The 18,857-nt window shown below is 44.6% G+C and overlaps 1 protein-coding gene across 1 annotated transcript in view; it reads right to left on the bottom strand.

The window, feature by feature from the left end:
* Positions 1-18,857, bottom strand: part of SLC49A4 (solute carrier family 49 member 4) — a 166,759-nt gene that overhangs the window by 78,955 nt on the left and 68,947 nt on the right. The window contains exon 4 of the mRNA XM_060262634.1: positions 11,882-12,011. Coding sequence (XP_060118617.1) covers positions 11,882-12,011 — 130 coding nt within the window. The remainder of the gene's footprint in view (positions 1-11,881; positions 12,012-18,857) is intronic.

The raw sequence follows: 18,857 nt of genomic DNA, 5'->3' as shown, positions 1-18,857 counted from the left end.
CCCTCTTGTAGCTGAGATTTATGGAATGACATATTCATCATTTGTATACGTGGGAAGGAAGTACTGTAGAAATTTCACTTGGCCTTCAACAACTTCCACCCATTGATCAGTTTGATCATGAACCAATCCACACAAGAAATACATTTTCTAGCCACCACTGTAAAAACACATCATGGAAGCATAAAAACTGCCTTATGCTGGGAACCTGCATGTCACCAGACATATCTACACGCCTCCAGTCACCACCCTAAACACAGCGAATGAGCCATCATCTACATCCAAGCTTCTCACTTGCAGGATCTACAGCGGATATTTTTGGAATTAACAATACCCAGTTGATGTAATAAAGAAACAGATCAGTTAAGCCAAAACAATACCGAGGGAGAACCTGCTACAAGATAGGCCCAAATAACGAATGCCACTGCTGGGGGCACATACAGCTTCCAGCTCAAACCAGTTTAATGCATCATTAACAGTTTGCAACCAGTTTATTTTCTTATTCTCCAATGAATATTTATAAGCTATTTCAAATCTTCATTAACTTGTTTCTTTTTCAGTACTTACAATAGTTCGCGTTACAGGAACTTGCAATACCCCTTGGTATTTTGGTTATGACCTTTACGGCCTTGAATGGTTTGGGACTCATGTATCTGCGGGAAAGCCTCCTCTGCTGTGCCCCTGGAAGAGCTACTGGTCAAAACCTACTGCTGATCTTTGGCCCTAAAGAGATCCGGCTGTCCTCAATGAGGACTCGGACTTTTTCAGTCCTGGCCCCTATCTGGTGGAAGGAACTCTGCCAAAGAACATCAGGGCCCCTGCAAGATCTTTTATAGTTCCGCAGGGGCTGTAAGGCAGGGATGTTCTGCCGGGCTTTTGGTTAGGACAGTGACGACTGCTGGCTGGCACCTCCCCATCCCCCACACCCCTCATTACTGATGCATCCGGAAATCTGGGTTGAAAATTTTTTAATAGGGCACCATTAGAATTTGTAATTGCTATTTTAATTGTTTTTACTTGTTTAAAATGCTGTATTTATTATTGTATATTGCCCAGAGCCCGGCTTTGGTCAGGATAGGGCTATTCATCAAGTCAAAGATTGATTAAATAAATAAATAAACAAATATCTACCTAGTAGTATGAATCACTATCACATTGCAACACACAAGGATGTATTTCCATAACAAATGAGCATGATTTCTAAAAAAAGATGCCAGCTCAAAAGATAATGAAATTTGCACTACATAAACAACGCTGCTTGTTTCTCTAATGAACTGCCTGGACTTCAACCAGAACCATCTCTCCTTGGATAGATTATCCAGAAAGAGGGAAAATGTTAAGGAAGTATTTGAAAGGCCAAGATCACAAGTGTTACCATGTCAGCCTTTCACCATCTTCGACTGGTCAAGCAACTAGCTCCCTATCTCTCCTCCTGTAATTTGGCTGCAGTGATCCATGCAATTATTCACATCTGGGCTGGACTACTGCCACTCTCTCTATATGGGGCTGCCCTTGAACTTGGCCCGGAAATTGGAAGCTGGTGCAAAATACAGTGGTGTTCCTGCTGACTGGGACATCTTTGCAGACACACATTCAGCCAGTGCTACACTAGCTGCATTGGCTTCCAGTTGAGTACCGGATCAAATTCAAGGTTATGGTGTTAACCGTTAAAACCTAATATGGTCAGGGACCAACATACCTGCAGAACCATCTCTCCCAGTGTGTTCCCCAGAGAGCATTACTCTTTTCAGAACAACATCTCCTGGTAGTCCCCAGCCCAAAAGACATAGTTTAGCCTCAACTAGAGTCACAGTCTTTTCAGCTCTGGCTCTGGCCTGATGAGGCGAGCTGTGTCTGACTATATTGGCTTCTCCTGCTGTAACCCACCCATGCTGCACATTGCATCAACTATGCAATAGGTGACAGTTTGGCCCATAAGTTGATTTGGAAGAAGGAGGAAAAGGAGGAGGAGGACGAGGACTTCAGATTTACACCCCGCCCTTCTCTCTGAATCAGAGAGCAGCTTACAAGCTCCTATATCTTCTCCCCCCCACAACAGACACCCTGTGAGGTGGGTGGGGCTGAGAGGGCTCTCACAGCAGCTGCCCTTTTAAGGACCTGTGAAAGCTATGGCTGACCCAAGGTCACTCCAGCAGCATTAAAGCATGGGTTATATTGTGCCTGCAAAGCAAGTGTCCTAACAGGGCAAACCCACCCCAGCTCAGAGTCAGATCTGGGATTTTTCTGGACCTTGCTTGTCATGGCGCACATGCCAGTGCCTAGAGAGGAGGGAGTGCACATTCCAGCCCACGACTGCCAAGCCTTAAGGCTTGTCATATGCTCCTCAAACCCCGAAGAGGCCTCCAACTCAGACACCTTGACTGCAAAGCCCACAGGCACCCAGTCTGAGGACACCCTTCCCATCACTGATATCTCAAGGTGCTTGCCAACTCAAAATCCCTTCAACCTGTGCTTTTCCCACCTTCCCAGTCAGGGCCTAACCAGTTTTGCCTGGCCGATTTATCCCTCACTGCCTCTGACCATGCAGAGCAGGCAAAAAAAGGCCTCCCTTCCCACCAATCTGAGTGAGGCCTCCAAAATTCCTGCTCAGCCCCCCCAAAACAGTGACTACTTGATCCCACATGTTCTAAAAAAGAGAGCAGGTGGGGAAGCTCATGCTGGGCCAAACCACTGATAAAGGGCAGTTGTTGCAAGACCTGGCTGGTGAACCATTCCTGGCTGGTGAACCAGCGCTCCCATGCTGAGCCCCAATTGGGCATATTCGCAGTACACCCATGAGACTCTTTTAGTTTGCTGCCTTGGTTAATTAACTAACTTCTAGTTTTTAATTTCTGATTTTATGTAGATTCTTCTATGTTTTCATGTAGAATTATTTTTATCTGTCTTATTGATTATTGTAACCCACTAGCAGGGGAGGGCGAGATAGAAATCTTAATAAACAAACAAAGATGTATTTAGATGTACAAGGTGAAACAAAGTAAAGAAATATCGGGACATGATAGCTGGAAAACAGGTACCAAAAATTGGGTTGCTTTTAGAATATTGATCAATTCAGGCTTTGAAAGCAGAACTTTAAAGGCAAGAGTCATTATTTACGCGTCAAGTTTTTTCAAGCTTTTTAAAAAGGATAGTAAATGCAAAGTTTTGTAGCTGCGCATTCGACTTTACAGAGTTCTCAGATCCAGTGCTTAGAGTACTTTGAACAAGCATTCCATTTATAAACCACGGGTCCCAGATGGAGCCCCATCAACTGACGTTTTATATTGCACCTGCAGATCCAGTTGTTATTCAGGTTTTTATTTGACAGTAACATTTTAATACCGCAGCCCGCAGGCAGATTCTTGAACGATGGCACTTCTGCGAGCACCAAGCATCCTAAACTGGCTAATCTCTGAGTGTGTGCTTTTTGATATAGACTATGGCTGCAATCGTCACAGAAATTAAGATACAAAACAGGTTCCTCTTAGTGGAAGAATTACATTATCCGCCCTTGGTGTCCTGGAAAGAACCACTTTTGGAGATAATCTTGCTTTAAATTTCCAAGGCGATTATGTGAAGGATCATTTTAAAATGTAACAAGAGGCACAGGATTTTGTATTGGGTGCAAATTTCAGCTTTGTCTCAGCTTTCATTTTAAAGAAAATGGACCCCTAGATATTCACTGCAAGGGTTCCTTCTGCTCTGGGGTTAGGAGGGCATCTTGATATGGGTGACTCTCACCAATTGCTCAGGGAGGCAGAACTAAACACTTCCAACTTCCTGCCGCTTGGGTGGATGTCATGAGTTTGGTTACTTCACGAGCTAATGAATTCAGGAACAGGAAGGAACGGAAGAGGCAAAGCAACAACCAGAACAGATAAGCCACTGTTAGAAATTAAACAACCGATAACCAAAGGAATGGTCTAAACAGGATTGAGGAACAATTAGAGCATGCAAGCATCTTCCTCTCTGTTGCTTGAGCACACAGAATTGATTTCTTTTTTTAAAAAAAAAGTGGTGGTTGAGGCAAGATGCCCTCCTAACCTCAGAGCAGAAGAAGAAGACTGCAGATTTATACCCCGCCCTTCTCTCTGAATCAGAGACTCAGAGCGGCTTACAATCTCCTATATCTTCTCCCCCCACAACAGACACCCTGTGAGGTGGGTGGAGCTAAGAGGGCTCTCACGGCAGCTGCCCTTTCAAGGACAACCTCTGCCAGAGCTATGGCTAACTCAAGGCCATTCCAGCAGGTGCAGGTGGAGGAGTGGGGAATCAAACCCGGTTCTCCCAGATAAGAGTCCGCACACTTAACCACTACACCAAACTGGCAGAAGGAATCCTCACAGTGAATATCCAAGGTTTCAGTTTTATTCTCACTCGGAGGAGGAGGGCATCTTGATATGGGACTTCCAACAGCAGTGTCCCAGTGACAGGTAGGAATTAACTATCTTTCACAATATGCTGCAGCAAAGGCAGCATCATCCAAGAAAAAGGAGTTATGTTTGTAGTGTCTAACGAATGCTGAAATTAAAGAGCATGCGACTGCCTTGCATATTTCCTCCACTGAGGCTTGAGGGCCTCAGTGGGCTGCATTTGTGGCTATTAGGGATGGGCATGAATCAAATTACAAATCAAAATTCATCACAAACCGGTCTCAGTTTGTGATTTGTGGACCTCAGTTTGTGCCATCCTGTCCCCATGTACCTCCCTGGTGGCTTTGGGAGATTCATGTGGTTTGGATTGCCAGACATATTGGTGCAGGCAGAAGGCTTGGAGAAGGCATTGAAAGAGACCATCGTTTCTTTAAATGCCTTCTCCAAGCCGCATCACGGTGCTGGCAAAACCCAGTGAGTGGACTCAGAAATTTAAATGCCTTCCGAGTTCACTTGTGAGCTGCACCACAGTGGTTTGCAAAAACCATTGAACGATACTGGGTTTTGTAAAACTCACAAATGGCTATTTGATGGGAAAGAAACAGAATGCGTTAGGCATTTTAAATACCTAGGTCTCTACTTTAGCTGCAACATGGCTTGGTCATGTCACCACAAATCTATAATTAACTTAGCAGCCATTAGTGCATCAGCCATTTCTCAGTTTTTCTTCAATAGAGGCAACCAGTTTATCCCAGCGGCTTTAAAAATCTATAAGGCCAAAGTTATCCCGCAGTTACTAAACATGGATTAGTGCCTTTGAGTCCAATATTATAATAATATAATAATAATAATTTTTTATTTCTATCCCGCCCTCCCCGCCGGAGCAGGCCCAGGGCGGCTCACAACATAGTTCAGTCCAAATTTGTTAGGAAAATCATGGCACACTGTGTCCCATATGCCACTCTTTTTCTAGAATCAGGCCTCAATATGTTAGAAACAAGAGCATGGCTTATATCTATCAGATATTGGTTACGTGTGCACTATTCCACTAAGGCATGCCATCTTCTGAATTATTTGTCATCTGAAATAACTGAAAAGGTTGCTTTATTCATGAGTATGGTAATCAAGGATCGACTGTCCAATGTATAGCTGTATATCACTGGTTTATTTTGTTATTTCTGTATCTATTTTTGCCTTATTTATAATCTGTGAGGTGAGTTGAAATGGTTTTTTGCAAGCTGCACCACTGCTGCTGCAGTGGTATGACTCACAAGTGAACTCAGAAGGCATTTAAATGCCTTCTGAATTCACTTGCGAGTTGTGCGGTCTTTATATGGCTTTTGCCAGTCACACCACATCATGAACTAAAAACGTTGAACTGGTTCATTAAATGGAAAGGTTTGTGGAGGTTCATGGAACCCGACAAATCATGAACCTTCATGAACCTCCATTTTCCTGGTTCATGCCTATCTCTAGTGGCTGTACTGTTCAATGCTGCAGCTGGAATGCTATTTGCCTTGTAGGTATGGGAGATGCACTGGTGAATGGCACACCTCATGCCGATCTGGACGTCTTCTCCCCCTTATTTGGGGCTGTTAATGAAATGAAAAGGAAGTCTGTCTTTCCGATGGACTCTGTACATCAGAGATAAATTCCGAGTTTCCTCTGAGGTCTAATGAATGCCAATCTATCTCTTTGGAGTGGCTAGAACATGGGCAGAAGGGATGGGAGATGATCTTTACAGAAGATGAAGATTTATACCCCGCCCTTCTCTCTGAATCAGAGACTCAGAGTGGCTTAAGATCTCCTATGTCTTCTCCCCCCACAACAGACACCCTGTGAGGTGGGTAGGGCTGAGAGGGCTCTCACAGCAGCTGCCCTTTCAAGGACAACTCCTGCGATAACCCAAGGCCATTCCAGCAGCTGTGAGTGGAGGAGTGGGGAATCAAACCCGGTTCTCCCAGATAAGAGTCTGCACACTTAACCACAACACCAAACTGGAGTTCACCTTTGGAATAAGAGTAGGATCCAGAGGAAGCACCACCTTCTCCTTGTGGAAGACACATAGGCCTTTCCTGGCTGACAGGGCTCCCAGTTCCAACACTCTCCTAGTAGAAGTCATCACCGTGAGGAAGAAGGTCTTCATGCAAAGCCATTTAAGGGGAACTTCCCTTAAAGGTTCAAAGGGAGGTTTTGTAAGGGCTGAAAAAACTATGTGTAGTCTCCTTGAAGGGAATCTCTGGATAACTGGAGGGCTGATCTTTGTGATCCCTTTGAGGAAGTGAAGGGGGGCAGGTGATCATGGCTGATTGTTAGAAGCACTCTCTGCCCCACAGAGGACATTTTGTTATAAATGTTGGAGGGAGGCATTTCCAAACTCCCTTCCCCTTCTGAGAAAGAGCTTTGACAGGTGGGCTCATCTGGAAATTTTCCAGAAAAACTTTGATAACATCAAGACAGCAGGGAAAATAAGCCAAATCTGCTGGTAGAAGGCAGGATAGATGACCTCAAACCCCCTTGCTTGTTGATGTGAACTATTACCTGTTCTGATAAGCATGTGCCAGCCCCAGACATTTTACTGGAAGTAGGTGAGTGCTTTTCTGATGGCTCTGAGTTCCAATACATTGCTGTTCATCATCTTTTCCTTTGACATCCAGGTGTCTTGGGCTGGAGAGCTGAGAAGTGATGGTCCCCAAAATGAAATACTAGCATCTGTAAAGACTCACATGATGTGCTCCAGGAGACAGGGTTGGCCCCATCACAGTTGTTGGGGTCGGCCCACCAGACCATGCTCTGCCTTACAGGCTCAGGGTTTTGTTGCTTCTTTATAGTATCCCTAGCTGATATGGCTGGTGAAACTACTGAAGTTGTCTGGCTTGAAAGCGGATTTATGGGACTGACCCTGTGTAGGATATCATTAAACCCTGAAGGCACACAAGAAACATCAGTTGGGGAGCCTTGACTTTGACCATTTATTTGGCTAAATTTGATATACTGAAGGTCTTGTCTGCTGGGAGGAACAACATGTTCTTGTGCATGTGTATGACGACATCAAGGTCTTGTAGCCTCTGTGATGGGGAAGGCTGATCTTCTCCTTGTTCAGAGTGATGCCATGGGTCTCTAAGAGCTGAATGGTTCTCCTTCCTGTGTTGGAGAGCAGATCAGGCTGTCGTCCAGATAAAGGTGGATTTGTATTTCTGTTGATGGATCAGAGCCACCAGTGCTATGAGGACACTGGAAAAATCCCAAGGAGCTAACGCCAACCTAAAGGGGAGAATTCTGAGCTAGAAATGCTAGCCATTGTAGGCAAACCGGAGAAACCTGTGATGTCCTGGAAATATGGGAATACACGAACAGGCTTCTGTGACGTTGCTGGAAGTCATGAAGGCCTTGGAAGTAAGGCTTCCATGATAGATTGTACAGTCTCCATGCAAAAGTACTGCAGGACCACATATCTGATTATATATTTCAGGTCTTGGACACTGTGAAAAATATGGAGTGAACTCCTAAGTGATGCTCACAGGAAGGCACTGGCTCTACTGCCTGTATTTTCAGTAGATGATCAATGGCAGTTGTAGTCCATAGGTGTTTTTCCTTTCTAGGGTACTGAAGAAAGCAGTTTAGGGGAAAGCTGCAAAACTTTATGGTGCAGATAGACTGGGAAGTTTGCAGAACCCAGCAGCCTGGTTGGGACTGAAGCCACCGGGTTTAGAATTTCTGTAGACAGCCCCCCACCAGAAGGTCTCTGGCGTCATGGTTTTCATTGCTTGTCCAGCTGATTGGATTTGTCAGACCTGTAGGACTGAAACTGGATGGTCTATTCATGTGTGGGCCCCTTTGAAAGGAGCCTCTGATGCGAGACCACTGGGGCCTGCTTTGATCTGGTCTGGTTTAGGGAAAAGTGTGGTGGAGATGAAAGGTATGAGAGAAGAAGATGATGATATTGGATTTATATCCTGCCCTGCACTCCGAAGAGTCTCAGAGCGGCTCACAATCTCCTTTATCTCCCTCCCCTACAACAGACACCCTGTGAGGTGGGTGGGGCTGGAGAGGACAACCTCTGCCAGAGCTATGGCTGACCCAAGGCCATTCCAGCAGGTGCGAGTGGAGGAGTGGGGAATCAAACCCAGTTCTCCCAGATAAGATTCTGCACACTTAACCACTACACCAAACTGGCGCTCCACACCAAACTGGCTCTCCACACCAAACTGGCTCTCCTGCCAGTTTGAAAGGGGAAGGTTCTCCTGATATCCCTACACAGACTTCTGGGCATGGCCTTCTATTTAGTTCTAGTCTTCTTGAAGATCTTGTCGAGACAGTCCCTGAAGAGCCTTCCACCCTTGAATGGGTATGCCATTACTAGGGACTTAAAATGTAGATCTGCTTGCCATGTATGAAGGTGTGACTGGTTGTAGAAGCAGCCACCATGAAACACAATGTCTGCACCCCTGGAAAAGATTCGATCAAATTTTTTACAATCCATTTTTTGATTCCCAACTAGTGCTTCCACTGCCAGCCTGTGCCTTGAAAGTGGATTGATTAGATTGGAGGCTAGGATAACTCTGGCCTCCATAAATGCCTGGCTGGGGCTATGCCGTATTTCCTCAGATATTACTGCCCTAATTCTTAGAGACAGTTATTGTCCAATCTGGCTTGAGGCAGTTTATCTGAGGAAATCTCTACTCGGGTTCTCATTTGAGTACCTGCAAATAATGCCGACAGAAACGGCTACAGCCACAGTCAAACAAAGAGCATACGACATAGAAAGGCAGAATGATATTGCAAAGGCTCAGTCCTACGTGGCCTCACAGAAAATGAAATATATAATAACTCCTGCATCATATTTATCACTTCTAGAGATAACATCACACCATAGGGTTTCTTCCGGGGTCAGATGCAATATCCTCCCCTCAGTGGTAACAGAAGGCAGGCATAAACAGGTCCCACTGACAGAGCAGCTCTGCCCTTGGAGTTCAGGGAATATAGAATCGAATCAATATCTGCTACTATATTGTGGATATCATGAAGACAGCAGAAAGAAGCTCATCCATCCTATATTAAAGAGGTTTTATGGGTTTCTGGATGGAGAAGGAAGTCCGGAATTACTAGTTGACCCTAATCTGCAGTTCATATTGAGCTGTGCTAAATTTTTAGCCCCAGCTCGTAACATTCATGAAGATAAAGTCCAGATGTAATCTACAGGTTAAGTGAATCCATCAGGTTTAAATGAGTGTTTTTTAGAGTTGTCGTTTTTAATGTAAACATTGTATTTCTAAAAAAAATTGAATTTTGGTGGTACCCACAATATTACTGTAGTTTCAATATAGAGATTTGTGCTGGTTATTGACCGAATAAACCATCATGCAATTAGAAAGTCACCGCAACAAGCGAGTAATCTGCCAGGAAGGTAACCATCTTGAGAACACAGCCGGCACTCTCTATTGCCACTCTGTTGTCACTGGGAATGAGTTGGGCCAGCTTTTGGGACCGCACAATGGCTGCTCTAGAGATTGCCTAGGTAGCTGCTGTCCTGGTGGACACTGTTGTCGCTTCGTAGGACTTTTGGAGTGTAGTTGCTTTTCTGTCTAATCCAGGGGTGGCCAAACTGCAGCTCAAAAGCCACACGTAGCTTTTTCACACATCAAGTGCGGCTCCCAGAGGTCAAGGAGGGACTTAATGCATCATGACCTCTGAGCACTGACCCATAGACAGGTGACTATTTCCACCATGTGTGAACCAGGGAAGGAGGGGGAAATAAACAGGCTTGCAAGCTGTACTCCTCTACCACAGAGGTCACTTGGAGACCTCGAGCAGGGAAAGAGAGTGCAAGAGCTGAGGAGAGGAGAGACGGAATTAAAGAGGGTATCATAGGGTTCTCCCTTAGTTTCATAGCTCTTTGGGGAGCTGTATTTACTAATCTTGGTGTCAAAGCGAAAGAGATTAATAATGATGCCAACGGTGGCCAGTCATTTACATTGTAAATGTGCTTCCTTCTCCTACTGGTGCCAAAAATTAATTCCCTACCTTTCCAAAAATTAATTCCCTACCTTTCCGAAAATTAATTCCCTACCTTTCCGAAAATTAATTCCCTATCTTTCCAAAAATTAATTCCCTACCTTTCCAAAAATTAACTCCCTACCTTTCCAAAAATTAATTCCCTACCTTTCCAAAAATTAATTCCCTACCTTTCCAAAAATTAATTCCCTACCTTTCTTATGGGGACTGTCATTCCCAGGTTTTGTTTTTTAAAAAGTCTCCTAGTTTGGCCGTGTTGTAAAGTGCACACATATGTATTTTATCTTTCTATGCAAATAAAGCAGTAAGAGTTTTACTGAAGATGAGTGTGCAATATTTGTTCACGCCTTGTGGCTCTCAAACATCTGGTGTTTATTCTACGCAGCTCTTATATTAAGCAGGGTTGGCCACTCCTGGTCTAATCCATCCTTTATGAACCCAACATCATCCTTGTAGAAAAGACTTGAGGACTGTAATGCTGCAACAGAAGTATCCATTAGGGGAACCGGGAACAATTCCAACGATGTTTGGAACTGCCTGTTAGACAAAGGTTTTGCCCATTCTCCCTTCATCAGCCTTTCAGAGGAATTAAGGAAGGGAACCAACCTTTCTTAGAAGGAAGCCCTGGGAAAAATTCTTTGTTCCCTTGAGCCCTGGATTAACTCTCTGATGGTTCCTCCCGGTGGTTAGGGTTAGGGGTTTCTGCTTTATCTTTGGATAAAAGAGACTAGTAGTCATCCACATTCAAGAGATGTGTGGGCTGTTCAGCAACTATGGGCTCCTCCTCTGAGGAGAGCTCTCCCTCCTCTCTCTCAGATTCTGACTGGGATGAGAGGCTTTCCATCCCAAAGGTGCTGCCCTGAACTTTGGCAGTGGTGGCAGCGGAAGAGGCGGCTTTGTGAGCTGCCTTGGTGGGTCACTGAGAATCAGGGTCACAATGAAATGAGGAATGCATTCCTTGCACCTGGACCTTTCCAAATTGAATAAGCGCAGCCAAGCAAGGTTTCCACCTGCCCACCACCTCAGGGGTGCGGGGGTGTCTGTCCATCTGGATCACAGATTGTAATTCTTGAGCATTCTTATGCAGATGTAAGACTCTACCATAATGAGTTAAGCAATTCATACAGTATGTTCTTACTAACAACAAGTCTCAGGGACACAAAAGTTTTTTCTAAGTCTTCTTGAGGTCTTTAACCAGAGAGGCTGTGTAAGTAACCTGGGACCTGCAGTATCCAAATGGTATACCCAATGAAGTTTGTCTTCAACACTCACAAGTGAATCTTAATCCTTAATTTTTGGATGCAGTATAAATTTTATTAATAATTTATTCTGCTTGCAGCATTTGGGATTCACTTAAAAAAAACTTGATGATTCTCCTCTCTATAGTATATATGTTATCCTCAACAGGGTGCATCAATGATTTGTTTTGTTGCTCAACATTAGAGAGGCAAGATACTGTTATGATCTCTAACACCACGGCATACATACATACATACCTTAGCAACCTACAAAAACTTCTTCTGTAGCTGAGCCTCTGGCTAGCTGCAGCTACACTGGGAGGAAATGGAGGGCGTGATGGGAAGTACGCAAGTGCTGCAGAGAATATCAAAGCCACAATGCCAAATTCTAAAGGAAAACAATAAAGAACCAAGTAAAAACTTAATTACTGTAGAAGAGATACATTATTCATAAAACATACTATACAAAACACAGGAAAACTGTAGTCAAACTTCTTTAAAAGTGAAGTCAGATGCTGTGTGAACAGCAGTGAATGCAGCCTAGAAATATCTAATAGATAGCTTCTAGAAATAAAAGAGCATACAACACTGGTGACTCAGGATCTCTTCTCTCACCTCCACTCTGACAGCACATTTTAAAACCAAGCAGCTGGGACAGTCAGCTCTATGACAGCTGCATGTGCTTTTGCTTCTGATTTTAAAGGACAAATACCATAGCAAGAGTCAGTTCTTTCCTTGCATCCTGGATAACAGGGGTAGCAGAAGCATCTGAACAGCCCCATGATATTTCTTACATTAAGCAACTGACCTGGAAGTAAATGCAATTGCTATTCACATTGGGCCAGGAAGATACGTGACTAACTAATACGTAATTAACTGAATTGCTGACTTAAACCTATAAGCTTGGTAAAAGTAACATGTATGAAGAGCTTTGAACAAATTTAAACATCTTTATAAATTCTAAGTAATATTTTCATCACTATTATTAGAAGTAGGAGATTAATTGCAGAAGTACTTTGGATGAGATAACTCATTAAAAAAAATTAAGGGAGTGGAAAACTGCAAGACTTGCATTCCCCCTCATGAGGAGCGCAAGAGATATAGCATACAGGGGATCAGACAAAATACTCTCCACAGGTTGAAACAAACCAAGATTTTAGACGCAAGGATGTTTCAGACTCGGATATCAAAATCAATCAAGTAAATAAAAGCAAGACGCGAGAAAGGATATATCAGCAGACAGTGACATTTGAAAATTAAAGACCACAGACATGGCATGAGGCAATATGAAAGAAGATCTGTGCAGTCACAAACATGGGTTTTGGCAGCTGCACTCAAAACTGACCTTGGGGAACTAAGAGCTACCCTCTGGAGATTTGGCATGCTTCCCCCCCCCCCCCCCCCGCACTCTGGGGAGCAGGCATCAACGGTGCATGCCTGAAGCAAGGAAAAAGTGCCCTTCCACCCTCTTCCTTCCAACCGCCATCGGTAAGCAGGAATGGGAACTTCTTAACAGCAATGATGATTTTATTTACTTATTATTTCAAGTTATATTCCACCCTCCCTGCAAGTGGGCTCGGGACTGATAAAAACAAAAGTTAAAACATCAGATAAACTATAGTTTTAAAAAATTAAAGCAGTATAACTTAACTGAGCTATATACATGGTTTCCAGCTGGTACCACTGGGCCTCTCAGATCATCTAATCCGGGCCTTCTAAAATAGTAACTTCAACTTCAGCAGGGAAGGCTGGATGTTTTATTGGACACCTGTTGCCTCAGCCAAAGGCCCGGCAGAAGAGTTGTTTTACAGGTCCGTATCTCAGTTGCACCAACCCCAAATCAGACTTTTCCCTGCAGCCACTGTGGCCGGATCTGCCTGTCCCGCATTGGTCTTGTCAGCCACCAGCGAGCCTGCAGCAGACGTGGACTACTGCACCCTTCTTAAATCTTCGTTCGCGAAGTCAAGCCGAGAGAGAGAGAGAGATCTCAGTTGGAAGATACGGATCTGCAGAATGGTCCGTATCTCAGTTGGAAGCATGTTCCACCAGGCCGGGTCGGGGCCAAAAAGGCCTTTTTGGCCCTGGCCCAGGTCAAGGCTAAACACGAACATCCTTTGGGCCGGGGACAACCAGCAAAACTTGATCTACCAAAGCATAAAGCTCTGTGAGGCACGAATGGGGAGAGGCAGTCCCTCAGGTATGTTGCTCCCAGGCCACGCAGGGCTTTGAAGGTTAGCACCAACACTCTGAAGCAGATCTGGCACTCAGTCAGTAGCCAATGCCATTGGCATAGTGCCACCCAAATGCGTGCCCACACAGGCAATGAAGTCAGCAGGCAAGCCGCCACATTTTGCGCCAGCTGGAGTTTCTGGAGCAGCCGCAAAGGCAAGCCTGTGTAGAGTAAGTTACAGTGAGTGACCACTACATGGTTTACTGTAGCCAAATCCTGGGGGGGGGGGGGGGGGGGTGATAGGGCGCCAGCTGCCAAAGATGATAAAAGGCAGACCTGGCAACCTGGGCCTCCATAGAGAGAGAGGCATCCAGCATCACCCACAGGCTCACCTGCTGGGCTTGCACAAGCATAACACCATCCAGGGTGGGCAGCCTGAGACCCAATTCAACTCCATCCCGGCTCAGGTACTGGACCTCTGTCTTCATTGGATTACGTTTCAAAAACTCTACTGCAGCCCCCCAGCCACAGCCTCCAACGCAGTCAATGCCTGCTCCCCAGAGCACAGGAGAAACGTGCACCAAAAGGCTGGGGGCGGGAAAGGTTTGGGAGGGGTCAGTTACAAAAGACAATTAAATAAACAAAATAGAGCAAGAGAGCTATTGTTTTAAGCATGTTCGTATTTTAAGTTAAAAAATATATCTTTTTATTGTGTCTGTGTCCTTTATAAAGTTTATGTCTATGCTACCTGGCCTTACATTTTATGACACTTGTGGCCTGGCCCAACAAAGTCCCATTTATGTCAGGATCAATCCCTCATAACAAATAAGTATGAGACCCCTGCTCTGACGGTCAGAGGACTGACTCACTTGGAGAGGCACACGAGCTTAAAACATGGTTTTGTAGAACATCGAAACTGAGCCATGCATGAATAATGAGAACATAACATATCATTGTTGGACACCAAGGATTACAAGACAATATGACACACATATTCAGGTATTTTCTTTTGTGCAGCTGCACACCTCCATGTTATTAACATGTAAGGGGTGGCGATGAAGAACACGTGCTGCAGAAATCCAGTGGTCACAACGCTCATATGAACATATGAAGCTGCCTTATACTGAATCAGACCTTTGCTCCATCAAAGTCAGTACTGTCTACTCAGACTGGCAGTGGCTCTCCAGGGTCTCAAGCTGAGGTTTTTCACACCTATTTGCCTGGACCCTTTTTTGGAGATGCCAGGGATTGAACCTGGGACCTTCCGCTTCCCAAGCAGATGCTCTGCCACTGAGCCACCATCCCTTCCCATGAACATATGAAGCTGCCTTATACTGAATCAGACACTTGGTTCATCAAAGTCAGTATTGTCTTCTCAGACTGGCAGCGGCTCTCCAGGCTCTCAAGCTGAGGTTTTTCACACCTATTTGCCTGGACCCTTTTTTGGAGATGCCAGGGATTGAACCTGGGACCTTCTGCTTCCCAAGCAGATGCTCTACCACTGAGCCACCGTCCCTCCCCATCTAATTATAGTTTATTATGCATTTGCATTTATTATGCATATGACCAAAACAGAACTTTTCTAGGCCACAATTTACACACACACACACGTTTAAGGCCAGAATTGAGAGCTTAGCCACATTTTTAAAAGATATGCCAAGTAATAGGGAGAAGAACATTTTAATTAATTCTGGATCACCGGAAATCAGTTCACTTGTTGTCTCACAGTAACACACATAAATCAATGGGATGGACTGTGGCTCACAGATAAAGCACAAGGTTTGCATCCAGGATGCTTCAGGTTTAATCTCTGGCATCGTCGATTTAAAAAATCTCAAACTGTGGGTGTTATGAGATGTGTTATATCTTTCTCTGTCTGAACCCTGGAGAGATGCTGCTGGTCAGAGCAGTCCATACTAAGCTAAACTGAATAATGGGCTGAGTCAATACATAATGCAACTTGAAAAGTTCCAGTCTAATCAATACCAACTTTCCACATAACAGCAGCGACGCAAATGCATAATAAACTATAATTAGATGTATTTTAGTGGCTCTACATATCAGAGTGGAGTGCCATTCTCTGAAGTGGTAGAAGAAGGGTTTAGATAAAAATATGGAGCACAGGTCCATCGGTGGCTATTAGCCACAGTGTATGTGTGTATATAAAATTTTTTGCCACTGTGTGACACAGAGTGTTGGACTTGATGGGCCGTTGGCCTGATCCAACATGGCTTCTCTTATGTTCTTAAGAAAAACTCTGTCATGCTTAAATATTGGCTTCCAGAAGGCATGCTTAAGCATGCATGCGCAAGCTAAACTGGAGAGATGCTGCTAGTCAGAGTAGCCCATACTAAGCTAAACTGAATAATGGGCTGAGTATAATGCAACTTGAAAAGTTCCAGTCTAATCAATACCAACTTTCCACATAACAGCAGCGACGCAAATGCATAACAAACTGTAATTAGATGTATTTTAGTGGCTCTGCATATCAGAGTGGAGTGCTATTCTCTGAAGTGGTAGAAGAAAGACTCTTTCGTGCTTAAATATTGGCTTCCAGAAGGCATGCTGAAGCATGCACGCGCAAGCTAAACTGGAACTGGCATTCACAGATTTATTAAACATTTTCTCTCAGCTGGCTTCTATGAAATAATTTTATTTATTTAAATTTTTCGGCTGTCCTCCCCCGTAGAACAGAGCTCAGGGCAATGCGCATCAGTAATGTGAAGCCATATCTTCCACTGCCCCAGTTCCATCAGCTGCCAATCACTTAATTCCTTTTTAAAACTCCACAGTGCAACTTTTCCAAGATTAAAAGCACTTGCATGATATGTGCTTAAAATTGAAGATACAAGATAAAAGAAAAGAAAAGAAAAGAAAAGAAAAGAAAAGAAAATAAAATAATATAAACCCGGAGCAGTTAGCGTCTTATGCTTGGGCTAGAACCAGAGCCGGAAATCAGCAACGAATATTGTCGACTCTTCCAGCTGCTCCACTACTGTGAGGCTGATGGTCCATCAGTAAAATATCCAGATAACACAATACACACTGAAATAATTTTTTTAAAAAATCCATACATTTACACTGCTGCGACAGTAGTAAGCCTATGACCAATAAGATGACAATAAGACTGCCAGAGTATGCCACTGCCTCGTGGGGACAGGGGAGGCAGGAAAAACAGACGTGTCAGTCAGATGGGAAACCATCACTTTCCTTAACCAAATGCCCGGAAGAACATCTCTGCCTTACACGCCTTGCAGAACTTCATTAAGCCGGATGTCTCTCGGACCAGGAACCACCAGCAGGTTCTTATCAACTGAGCACAGCGCTCTTTGGGGGGTGTACCAGGAGAGGCTCTTAAGGAGAGCCAGTTTGGTGTAGTGGTTAAGTGTGCGGACTCTTATCTGGGAGAACCGGGTTTGATTCCCCACTCCTCCACTTGCACCTTGTAGCATGGCCTTGGGTCAGCCATAGCTCCGGCAGAGGTTGTCCTTGAAAGGGCAGCTGCTGTGAGAGCCCTCTCCAGCCCCACCCACCTCACAGGGTGTCTGTTGTGGGGGAGGAAGGTAAAGCAGATTGTGAGCCGCTCTGAGACTCTTCGGAGTGGAGGGCAGGATATAAATCCAATATCTTCATCTACCTCAGTTCAATCAGCTGCCAATCACTTAATTCCTTTTTAAAACTCCACAGTGCGACTTTTCCAAGATTAGAAGCACTTGCATGATATGTGCTTAAAATTGAGGATACAAGATAAAAGAAAAGAAAATAAACCCGGAGCAGTTAGCGTCTTATGCTTGGGCTAGAACCAGAGCCGGAAGTCAGCAACGAATATTGTCGACTCTTCCAGCTGCACCACTACCGTGAGGCTGATGGTCCATCAGTAAAATATCCAGATAACACAATACACACTGAAATAGAGACTGGCAGAGACTGACCAAGAGAGAGATCTCGGGGTCGTGGTAGATAACTCACTGAAAATGTCAAGACAGTGTGCGTTTGCAATAAAAAAGGCCAACGCCGTGCTGGGAATTATTAGGAAGGGGATTGAAAACAAATCAGCCAGTATCATAATGCCCCCTGTATAAATCGATGGTGCGGTCTCATTTGGAGTACTGTGTGCAGTTCTGGTCGCCGCACCTCCAAAAGGATATTATAGCATTGGAGAAAGACCAGAAAAGGGCAACTAGAATGATTAAAGGGCTGGAACACTTTCTCTATGAAGAAAGGTTGAAACGCTTGGGGCTCTTTAGCTTGGAGAAACGTCGACTGCGGGGTGACATGATAGAGGTTTACAAGATAATGCATGGGATGGAGAAAGTAGAGAAAGAAGTACTTTTCTCCCTTTCTCACAATACAAGAACTCGTGGGCATTCGATGAAATTGCTGAGCAGACAGGTTAAAACGGATAAAAGGAAGTACTTCTTCACCCAAAGGGTGATTAACATGTGGAATTCACTGCCACAGGAGGTGGTGGCGGCCACAAGCATGGCCACCTTCAAGAGGGGTTTAGATAAAAATATGGAGCAGAGGTCCATCAGTGGCTATTAGCCACAGTGTGTGTGTATGTATAAAAATTTTTCCCACTGTGTGACACAGAGTGTTGGACTGGATGGGCCATTGGCCTGATCCAACATGGCTTCTCTTATGTTCTTAAATAATTGTTTTAAAAAATCCATACATTTACACTGCTGCGACAGTAGTAAGCCTATGACCAGTAAGATGACAATAAGACTGCCAGAGTATGCCACTGCCTCATGGGGACAGGGGAGGCAGGAAAAACAGACGTGTCAGTCAGATGGGAAACCATCACTTTCCTTAACCAAATGACCGGAAGAACATCTCTGCCTTACATGCCCTGCAGAACTTCATTAAGCCGGATGTCTCTCAGGCCAGGAACCACCAGCAGGCTCTTATCAACGGAGCACAGCGCTCTTTGGGGGGGGGGGGGTGTACTAGGAGAGGCTCTTAAGGTACATGGGTCCCAGACTGTTAAGGGCCTCAAAGGTTAGTACCAAAACCTTGAACCTGATCAGGTACTCCACTGGAAGCCAGTGCAGCGCACACAGC

The sequence above is a fragment of the Heteronotia binoei genome, chromosome 21 (assembly GCF_032191835.1).
Source record: "Heteronotia binoei isolate CCM8104 ecotype False Entrance Well chromosome 21, APGP_CSIRO_Hbin_v1, whole genome shotgun sequence".
NCBI lineage: Eukaryota > Metazoa > Chordata > Lepidosauria > Squamata > Gekkonidae > Heteronotia > Heteronotia binoei.
The sequence above is the reverse complement of the archived record's forward strand: the minus strand, read 5'-3'. Positions and strand labels throughout refer to the sequence as shown.